This window comes from Austrofundulus limnaeus, unplaced genomic scaffold (genome assembly GCF_001266775.1).
Source record: "Austrofundulus limnaeus strain Quisiro unplaced genomic scaffold, Austrofundulus_limnaeus-1.0 Scaffold603, whole genome shotgun sequence".
Classification (NCBI taxonomy): domain Eukaryota; kingdom Metazoa; phylum Chordata; class Actinopteri; order Cyprinodontiformes; family Rivulidae; genus Austrofundulus; species Austrofundulus limnaeus.
In genome coordinates, this window is record NW_013953005.1 from 133,097 (window position 1) to 144,155 (window position 11,059).

Genomic DNA, 11,059 nt, shown 5'->3' on the forward strand with positions numbered 1-11,059 from the left:
GTTTACTACCGCAAAGCTTGTCACCGACGTCTGACGTAATCACACGTTGCGTAGCCTCGTCTGACGTAATCGCGTTGCGTAGCCTCGTTTATTCGCATCAAACAGTCGAGAGGTAAACTAGATGGAAACACGATTAGTAACAGGGAGTTGTGTTCAGGGGTTGTTTACGTCTCTCTGCTGTCTGCACAGATCCACAAGAAATGGGACCAGAACGACAAAAACCCAGAGAAGCCGCCGGCTCTGGAGAACATAAAACCAGCTGAAGGTGAGAGAAAATCAGGAGCAACAACAAGTGTTTACATCTGAAAACTTTCAGTAAATTATTCAGAACATCAGGTTTAAACTGAATTAAAGTAAAGCTACTGTTCAGCTGCTTTTARCTTCTAGCTTTTGCTACATTTAACTTTTAGCTACATGCTTTGATACTTTTGGGTTTTAGTTAAGACTGTGACTACATTTAACCAGAGGTGGGTAGAGTACTCAAAATTTTTACTCACCACATAAAGGGAAAAAGTGTGTAGGAGTAATACTGTGACATTTATGTATWTTTGTTTGTTTTTAATAGGCCTGTATGAATCCATTGTGTTCCACTAAGACGGACTTATTGGAGGTCTGTGACTTTAAATCTGAGGGGACTGTCAGTCAGTAATCAGATCAGAATCAGTTTTATTGTCAATGAACAGGATTCACAGATTAGGAATTTGCAGGGTGAGAAGAGTCTGCTGTGATGCGACCTGCTCCCCCACAGTCCACCCTGGGGGGTAGGTGTAATGCAAAGTGGTTGAACTCAGAGTGGTGTGAGGGGTGGAGGGGTGGGAGTCSATGACTTTAAACCATGAATAGAAGTTGTTCAGGTCATTAGCAAGTTTTAGGATTGCCTGTAGAGAGGGTGAGTTCTCCGGGCCTCTCAGCCTCCTCCAAACAATGGCAGAGTTTTTTGCAGAGAGCTGCTGCTCCAGACATGAACTGTACCTGGAGCCTTCGACACCGCCCTGCTAAATCCATACTTCACATGTCGGTAACTGTCTCTAGTCGTGCTTCCATCAAGGTTTTTTAATGCGCATTTTGAAGTATGGCATCAGAGAAGGTGGATGGAAACGGTATGATTCGAAACAACTTCCTCTAATTTGCATCAAAGTTGATACGCTCGCTTGAGGTGGTTTTTTAAAAAGAGTTAATGCGCAAAAGGAGAGATAGAAACATTTTTTTCGAATCAGGTCTGACGTAGAAAACATTTACCTCATGTTGATCAGCTGTTCCCGCTGTTTGTGAAACTCATAATTTCTTACTGCAGTTCATAGCTAAACCAATGGAGGCTTTGTGACCATTTCACCTTAACTGTTTCTGCTCATAACTTGCTTAGAGTTCAAGATATCGACATGAAATTTTAGGAAAAGATTCACATTCTGGTTTTTGTAGGAAGCATCTTGACTTGTATCCTAGCACCGTTTGTTGAAATCCGTAGAAATAACGGAGCGGGAGGAAATAACAAGCAAACACTGARAGCAGCGTCACGCAATCCARTCACAGCAGTTTGGGAGAAAAAATGCCAGCAGCTACTGGCGAAATGTAAACACCTCTAAATCATCTCAATTTGTACTAGAAAACTAATTGTTTTTAGCTAAGTTAGCAGCAATTTGCTAATGTGTGCTCATGTGGAGTTTGAACCGTGTAACATTTAATAGCCACGTCATATACATTTTTTAAAGTTATGCATGCTGTTGTAATAAAACTCACATCATTACACAAATAAGTAAAAAATATATGGCAAACTTACTGCAACATGTTTCCTCAAATTCAACGTTGAGTTCATGTAGGCTGAGATCTCTACAAGTTTTGGCAGACACAGCTGACAGCGCATGATGTACCTGTTCTTTTTAGAAGATTGTAAGGTGAACGTTGCTCGTATGTGAGGCCAGGGGTGCTCTAATTCCTCTTCACCAGCTTTTTCTGTCACCATTCTGTACTGTCCGTCTTTCTTCAACTGGTCCAGAATCTCCTCATCAACAGAACCAGTACTTGCACTGTGCCGAGTTTGTGGTCACGTGACTGGCCGGCTTCATCTGATTGGTTCTTCTTCTTCTGCATTTTTTTTATTAGCATTTGGCCACTTGATTGGTTACATGTTTGCGTGACTTCCTGTTACCTATAATTTCACTGCTAAATGTTTATTTACTAAAAAAACAAAAGTAATGGTAGCGATCAGCACAAAGTCAATAGTAAAGGAGTAAAAGTCGCGCTATTCGCCCCTAAAATTTACTCAAGTAAAAGTACAAGTCGTTCACAAWAAAACTACTCAAGGAAGTACAATTTCCCCAAAAAGCTACTTGATTAAAGGAGTAAAAGTAACGCGTTCCTACCCACCACTGCATTTAACCTTTAGCTAGCCTTTTACAACACATAGTTCTAGCTAGAGTTTTGATAATTTAGCTTTAGCTAGATGGTTGCTACATTTAGCTTTTAGCTAGATGTTTTGATACTTGTAGCTTTTAACTAGAGTTTGGTTACATTAAAGGTTTAGCTAGCCTTGTGATACATTTATATTTTAACTAGACATTTGCTACATTTAGCTTTCAGCTACAGTTTTGCTACATATAACTTTTAGCTAGAATATTGTTACACTTAACATTTAGCTAGCCTTGTTATACATTTAGCCTTTAACTAGACGTTTGCCAAATTTACCTTTTTAGCAAGATGTTTTGAAACATTTAGCTTTTAGCTAGACTTTGATTACATTTAGTTTTTTTTTACTATATTCAGTTTTAGCTAGAGTTTTGATAATTTAGCTTTTAGCTAGACGTTTGCTACTTTTGGCTAGATGTTTTGATACTTGTAGCTTTTAACTAGACTTTGGTTACATTTAAGGTTTAGCTAGCTTTGTGATACATTTATATTTTAACTAGACTTTTGCTACATTTAGCTTTCAGGTACAGTTTTGCTACATCTAACTTTTAGATAGCCCGGTAATACAGTTAACTTCCTCCATTTTCAAAATAAAAGCACAACTGATCATAGTAAAACAGGAAGTAAATCAAACCGTTAGCCCTCAAAGATCCGTCTCTTTACTTCAGTTTGTGGTTTTTGTTTTCCCGCCTGCAGACTTGGAGACGAACGGTGCCGGCATGTTTGGCGAGCCTCTGAGCGGCGGCGTGGCGGAGGAGGAGCAGGTGATGTTGGCGCCGCAGGTGTCCGTCATCTCGCCGCCGCAGGGCTACGACCGGCCCTCGGGCTCCGACGACTACACYGACGAGGACTGCGAGAACAAGTGCCACTCCCACTTCCACGACACGGTGGGCCAGGCCGACAGCATGCACCACCACCACCACGACTACCACCACATCCTGCACCACCACCACTCCCAGAACCACCACCCCCACAGCCACTCCCACTCCTACTCAGAGAAGCACTTCCAGCAGGCGGGCGTGGCCACGCTGGCCTGGATGGTCATCATGGGAGACGGGCTGCACAACTTCAGCGACGGCCTCGCCATCGGTGAGCAGCTGGTGTTTGAGCGGGAAACTCAGAAACTGATGAGGCAGTCAGAATATTTTATATTTGTTTATATTTTATATTTGTTTATATTTTATACTTGTTTATATTTTTAGGATCATTTTATCTGATGCACGGTTAATTATTGCATCTTTCTGCAGGAGCTGCTTTCACTGAGAGTCTGTCCAGTGGTCTCAGCACATCTGTGGCTGTTTTCTGCCATGAGTTGCCTCATGAGTTGGGTAAGACCCCTGATCCACACAATATAAATGAAAAACTGTAAACTTGGGTCGTTCGGAGTGAACCAGAACCTCTCTGTGACCGAGTCTGAAAACCTCCTTCCTTCACGTGAGACGAGCTGCGTTGGGTTTCTCCAGGTGACTTTGCGGTGCTGCTGAAGGCGGGGATGACGGTGCGTCAGGCCATTCTCTACAACGTGCTGTCGGCCATGATGGCCTACCTGGGCATGGTGACGGGCATTGTGATCGGACACTACGCCGAGAACATCTGCATGTGGATCTTCGCCCTGACGGCCGGACTCTTCATGTACGTGGCCCTGGTGGACATGGTGAGTCTGGACCAACATTTACAACCCTAACGATGCAGTGTGGAGAGGTCAAAGTTCATTTATTTACATCAGAACAAGTGAAAAATCTAAAATCAAAGTTCAAATTGATGGAATGATGGATGAACGGTCCGTTTGTTTAGATTTAATAATATGACAGCTGCAGGAACACCTGGACCTGCAGATCATTAAAGAAAATGATGAACTCAAAAATATACAAAAATATATATTTTTAAAAGCAGTAAAATGTAAATTATGTGGTATAATTTATTAGAACTAAGCTGGAAAAATATATATAAAGTTCAGTTAAATGATAAAACATGAGGTAAAGTTCTTTTTTCATTTAATTGGTGCATTTTAAGTGTATTTATTTTATTTATTTATTTACTGGCCTATTTATATATTTCTGCTTTTATTTCTAATTGTGTCACATTCAGTCCTCCGTACAGAAGGGCTGCTTGTGTTCAGGATGAATTATTGTGGACCAGACAGCAGGTGTCAGCATCCTGCTGCAGCTCAAACTGTCGGCCTGTTAGAGAAAAAATAAAAATAAAAATGTGAGACCGACTTGCTTTGCCTTATTTAAGTTTTTTAAAGTGCATTGTCTCATTTTTTAATAGTCTTCAAGCTTTAATAAGACTTCAAACTATACATGCATTTTTAAATTGTGTTGATGGACCAAGTAAAACTGAAGTTAGAATAAGTCATTTACAGAACTTCTTTTAAAATGTTGGTCATATTTGCAGTGTGTTGCAGAGGGAGGCAGCACGCACGCACACACACACACACACACACACACACACACACACACACACACACACACACACACACAGTGGAAATCTCCAGTCAGTCCTCCTGGTGTCGTTTCTGACTATTAACTGCACATGATAGGATTTTTCCCCTAATGAGAACTACATGATGACAGACAGATACTCAGGTCCAGCTGTCAGCAAAATATATATATAAGAATTTAAAAAGAAAACTAAGATAAAATCTGTACAWAGTGTGTCACACATGGAGTGTATTTCAGCACACAAACCTATACATTCAGCCTTAGTAGAGTGATCGTTTCTTTAAATTGAATTCTGATTAATAACAAAAATATCTTGAGATTAATGGTAATTAAAATGTTAATCTAAGCCAGCACTAATTCTTTACATGCAGCCATGAGCAGAAAGGTTTATCACATCTGTGTCACATTTATTTAAAACAATCTGAACATCAAATAAATGTGACCCATCTCATCGAAATGAGGATTAAGTCAAATTTGGTTAAAATTGCCTAATCATATTTCAGATTCCTGGTTTTAAAAGCTATGTTTTGATCCCTGGATCATCCTGATATCATAAGTAAATCCATATGACTTAATTTGTCTTGTTGGTTACAATAATACATAAATATTTGGTCAAAATCCTAATTTTATGTAATTTTAATGAGGATTTCTTATGTCACTTAAAAAAAGAAACCTCAAATAGTAATTGAATATAAAGATTTCCCAGCTGGAAAGAAACAAAAACATTGCTAACTCACAGGGAAAATCTCAACATTTTAAGGCGTTTTTTCCTCAAAATCTGGTTTTGGTTGCTACTGCTGAAAAAATGCTTCAAAAAACCCTTTTTTTTTTGGATATTTCAGACAGTTCATTGAAATGAGACATTGATAACATATTTATTTGTAATATTTTGACAAAATGTAATTTTTGCAAGCATTTTAATCAAAACACTATCTGCCCATTTCTCCACAAACAACTTTTAGACTTAATCCTCGTTTYGATGAGACGGGTCACATGTTTTCTGTGAGACGAGGAGTTTCCTCCCAGTAGCCTCTGATGATCAGGAGACACACAAGATATGTGTGAAGARCTCCTTTAACAGGAAGAAACTTCCAGCAGAACCAGAACCAGGATCAGGACAGGCTAGGTGTGTGGGACAGGAAAGAGAAACTGGTCCAGCTGTCTTCTCCTCTGGAGGAGACAGAAAGAAGAAGAAATGAGAAGCAGCCTGTAGAGGACAGGGACTACAGACAGCAGCAGAGTGAGGACATGTGGACAGTCTGAGCCAACAGCAGCAGGACTGAGGAAGGCTTTGTGCTGCAGTCCAGACTCCAGGGGTCCGTGTTCTGTGAGCCCCCTCTCTCTGCCCCCTCCAGGTGCCGGAGATGCTGCACAACGACGCCGGCGACCACGGCTTCAGCCACTGTGGCTTCTTCCTCCTGCAGAACGCCGGCATCCTGCTGGGCTTCTGCATCATGCTGCTCATCGCTCTGTTCGAGCACAGGATCCAGCTGGACCTGGGGATCTGAGGGGGGCCGCTGGGGTCCCGGGGCGTCTCCGTCTGATTGTTGTGGACAGGCTCCACCCACCTTTTAGTTTCCATCCTGCCCAGTTTAAACTAAGACAAAGACTGAAGGAAGCTGCTGGAGACAAGCTAACTTTGATGCTGCTGGGACTCTGAAGACCTTAGATTCCTGCAGCTACTTCCTGTTTTATAAACTCGACTTGTTTCTGTGTTCTGTTACTTCCTGTTTTATAAACTCGACTTGTTTCTGTGTTCAGTTACTTCCTGTTTTATAAACTTGACTTGTTTCTGTGTTCAGCTACTTCCTGTTTTATAAACTCGACTTGTTTCTGCGGAACAATCAAGTCTTTTTTCAGTTTGCTCTTCAGAACTCTGTTAGGAGCCGTGTTTCAGCGCAGTGCAGGAGTTTTTGTTGCAGCAGATATAAGAAGCTTCATGTTTACTTTATTTAGTTTTTATAAGTTAGGATTTAAAACGGCAGCTGGAGTCAGAAGAAACCTGTTGAAGTTTCTGTGTTTCTCTAATGTTTAGGTCAAAGTTGTGGTCCTGTGAGGCTGACAGGTCCAGGATCAGTGGATGTAAATACTTGGATGGACTGTTGGGACTTTTTGTTGTTCAACACAAACACTGTGACCATTAATGTGGGAGAAAAGTCATTAAAACTGTGAAGTGGAGAAAACTCTCCTGTTTCTGACTCTGACTCCATCATTGAGCTGGTTTAAGTCTGTTAGGATTCCTACAATTGTTTTATTTGTCAAAACTTTAAATATGAGAGAATTTTTATTTCATTCACTTTACTGGTGAGCTAAAAGCTACCAATTTTAGCTAGCCTTTTGCTACTTTTAGCTAGTGTTCTACTTTAGTCTTTTATTTGACTTCTGTTGTCTTTAACAGCTCAGTTTCAAACATTTCTTCAGTTTGATTCATTCCCATCAGCTCCTCTTTTTATAACTGAAGCAAATGAAAAGTCAGTTATAAAACGGAACAAAGAGTCACCATGTTCAACAAGTTTAGAGAGTTATAATTCAATAAAATTCATTTATAAAGCACTTCAAAAACATTAGCAGTAGTCAAATCTACACCAACAGAAGAAAGTAAAAACCACCAGATTTAGATTCACCAAGTTGTAAAACGAGAATAAAAGCAGCACATTTTAAAATAATACAAAACAGTTTAAATAAGAACAATAAATGCCAACATGTTAAATTGAATTAAAAGCTGAAGAGATTTTTAAAAAGTAGTTTTAAATGAGGATTAATAAACAGGAAGTGAGCTGTCCTGTCTGATGTTGGCTGGCAGCTCGTTTCAGAAGCTCTGCTCACCTCAGCTGCTGTTACAATAATCTCCATTCATGTCTGATGTTACAATAATCTCCATTCTCCTCAGAAATTACACAGAATAAAAACTTAGAACTAAATGTAGCTCAACACAATAAAAGCAGATTTATCAGAATGATGAACAAGTTTTAAAGAACTTCAAATATAATACAGCTCATTTAAAAGTGTTTCAGACCTGAACTCATGTTGGACTTTAGGTTGGTCTTTTTTTAAAATCAGTCTGTTCCTCATGGACCCAGAGACACCAGGTGGAAAAAGAAAATGTAAAGTTTACTTTTCTTGAAAAGGAACGGTGATTAAAAGCTGAAGGACAGGAGTCGATGAAACAGTTAATTTGGTGGAGGACTTGAAGCGGTGGGGAGCGTTAAAACCTAGAGTTGGAGCTAAGATCAGCTGATGATCTGAAATGATCTGAGCTGAACTGATTGTAGCAGATCACTGAACATCAACAAAGGTTTGGTGAACCAGGGGTTTCTCTCCTCTAYTTTTGCCATCAGCTCTGCATTTTGTCTCAATCTCAACCTCGTCAGAGACTCGACTCGCTCCTTCCAGCCGATCAGCAGGTCGATGTACTCGGGGGTGGAGATAGGGTTGGGCTTCAGGGTGATCTCTTTCAGTGTTCAGACACTTTGAAGACTGTTCCTTCAGTCTCACCACCTCCTGCTCCATTCTTTTATAATCACTCATCAGTTTGTTCAGCTCACTCTGAACTGTCATCTTCTCTCCTGTGGCTTTCTGATGTTTTTCTTTCAGTTCTTTAATTGTTCGTTTTTCTTTGACAGTTTGATAATCCCACCTGTACTTCTGATTAAAATGGTTATTCCAGAAACATTTCCCTGGACAAACATTACAGTATCCATCACAAACTATTGCTGCACATCCTCTTTTATCATCTTCATTTGGTATGGCACAGGGGTAAAGACAGGTGATGTTACACACCTGACAGTTGGTGATGAAGTTTCCAGAACCAGAGATATCTATTTGAACAGGCTTCTTGACATCAACATAAAACTCAAATTTCTCATTTCTGCTGATCTCTGCATCGTGATCTTCAATTGTTGTTTGTCTGATGTCGCCAAACACAGTTTCACAAATTGAAACCTCCAGCTGCTGCCTCTCCCTGAGGACCTCCTTGGTCATGGTCAGACTTTTGGTTTCTATTTTGTTCAGAGCAGAAAAAACCTCTTCATGCTCTTTGTCCCCATTTTCCAGAACATCTGATCAATGTTTTCATCATCATCACCATCTTCATCACTCATGCTGTCTGCAGCAGCAGCTGTGTTGTCTGCAAACAGAGCTGAGTTGAACTTGAAGTGAACCGGCACACCTTTGGTTTTAGGACACAGGACTTCTGCCTCATCGATTCCTTCCAGAACTGGAGGCTTCTGACCGTCAGCAAACGTCACCAGCATCCTGATGTTTTCTCCTATATCTTTGCCAAAGATTGAGAGAATTGAATCAAACACATATTTCTGTGTAAGTGGAGCTGAAGCAGCCTGAGCTACAAAACACAGCATCTATTGAACTGACACCGTTCTGAGAGGAGAAGAGGTCACATAGCTGCTCAGAGGTCTCTCTGTCATGGTGTCTATTCCTCTGGTGTCTTCAAAGCCTGGAGTGTCGATGATGGTCAGGGAGTATTCAGTTCTGAAACCCTGCTGGTGGTAGACCTGGTACACAGAGACTTCAGAGGTCTGGTGGTCCTCATGAATCATTCTGAACCTAAGCCTGTCCTCCCACTCCACACCAACGATGTAGTTGATCATTCCATTGATGGGAGTAGACTTTCCTGATCCTCTCGCTCTGAGATGATGGTACGATTRGTTTTGATGGATTTTTCACCAAAGGTAAACCTTCTGCAGCCGTGGATGTTCTTGTCTTCTTCTGTCAGAGGCAGCTTGTAGACTGGAGGAGGTCCAGAGTTGATCTGAGCCATTCTGAAGTTTGGGTGAATTTCGTTGTGCAGAAAGAAACAGTTTGAGTTTCTTTGATTCTTCCAGCTTCTCCACRGTCACATTTGACCCTGACTGTTTATACAGTCTCTGTCTGAAGACCTGAGAGGATCATCTTCTCTCCTGATGTCCTCAGCTGTTTCCACTGGAGATCTTCCATCAGCTGAACACTTTTTATGAACTCCTGACAGTGAAGCCATCTTTATAAAGGTAGATGGTGTAACCTTTGTGTTACTCATCAGTTAAACCTACTGTCAGGAACTTCATGTTCTTCTTCTCCTGGTTGGCTTCGGCAAAATCACTGAMGAGTTTCACTTGTTTCCTCATCTCCTCCATCACTTCCTTTGAGGCGTACCACTGTTCCTTCTCTACATCCTGGCTGTTTGGATCTGGATCAGCAGGTTTGGTTCCTCTCAGGTGGTCTGATAAAGCAGRCAGGTAGGGTTCATCACGTCCCAGGGAGGTGAAGACGAAACACACAACATGATCTGAACTCAGAGCTTCTCTGACAGATGACATCATCTCAACACTGACTGTTGGCTGGATTTTGTGGRCGTGACCAATTGGCAAATGATGATGCCTCACCGTTTGCATACGTTTGGTTCTAAATCACACATGCATGATCCGATTTGCTCCAAACTGGAAATGTATGACCTTTGATAACCTCTGAAYAAGACTRTAGGATTACATTGGAGTTTGACTCAACAGCGCCACCTAGAACAGATAAATATTTATAGCTCACTGATACTGTACGTCATCCAATCTGAACCAAATGTGTGTGTCATCAGTGACCACTGCTTGTGAAACCGAGATGATTMAAAAYGCAAAATGACATGTCGGCCATTTTGAATTTCAGTWTTGATTGGTTTTCAGCCCTCCTAGGCCSCTTTTRTAGGGTTTTTGATGGTTTTGAGGGGTTCCCTACCAATTGGTTATGGTTACTTGGCCAGAGCGGTGCTCAAGCTGCGAGGGCCRCCCAACGCTGCCTGCAGCTTTAATTGTTAATGAAACTGCAGAATGATTGTTGTGATTTATAATTTTATTAAATTCAGTTCTTAGTTTTGCCCTGAGGTGGACCAACCAGCTGACTGCAGCTCAGAACTAAACAAGAAGAGAAAATAAAAACAGTTGCTTTCACTTTCATCCATGTTTACACGAAATTTTACTGGAATTCCCCCAAAAGTTTATAAGTGAGACAAACAGGTATTATATATACTGTGTATATCTATATATACACAGTATAATGCTGAAGGTTTGCAAGAATATATATACTGTATAATGCTGAAGGTTTGCAGGAAACAAAGTGTCTAATTATATATACCAGTAATATATTACAGTGTATAATCTGATAATTTCTACAGGCTGTCATAGTTTTACATGTTGCATTAAGATGTGCAGAAAAAACAGTATATATATATA

At 40.7% G+C, this 11,059-nt stretch overlaps 1 protein-coding gene across 1 annotated transcript in view; it reads left to right on the forward strand.

Moving 5' to 3' along the window:
- Positions 1-7,045, forward strand: part of slc39a6 (solute carrier family 39 member 6) — a gene marked incomplete in the record, with an annotated part of 16,284 nt that extends 9,239 nt beyond the window's left edge. Inside the window, 5 exon segments of the mRNA XM_014026948.1 lie at positions 190-265; positions 3,100-3,492; positions 3,651-3,731; positions 3,867-4,057; positions 6,203-7,045. Of these exon segments, the coding sequence (XP_013882402.1) occupies positions 190-265; positions 3,100-3,492; positions 3,651-3,731; positions 3,867-4,057; positions 6,203-6,355 (894 nt within the window).
- Between the last annotated feature and the right edge of the window lie 4,014 nt (positions 7,046-11,059).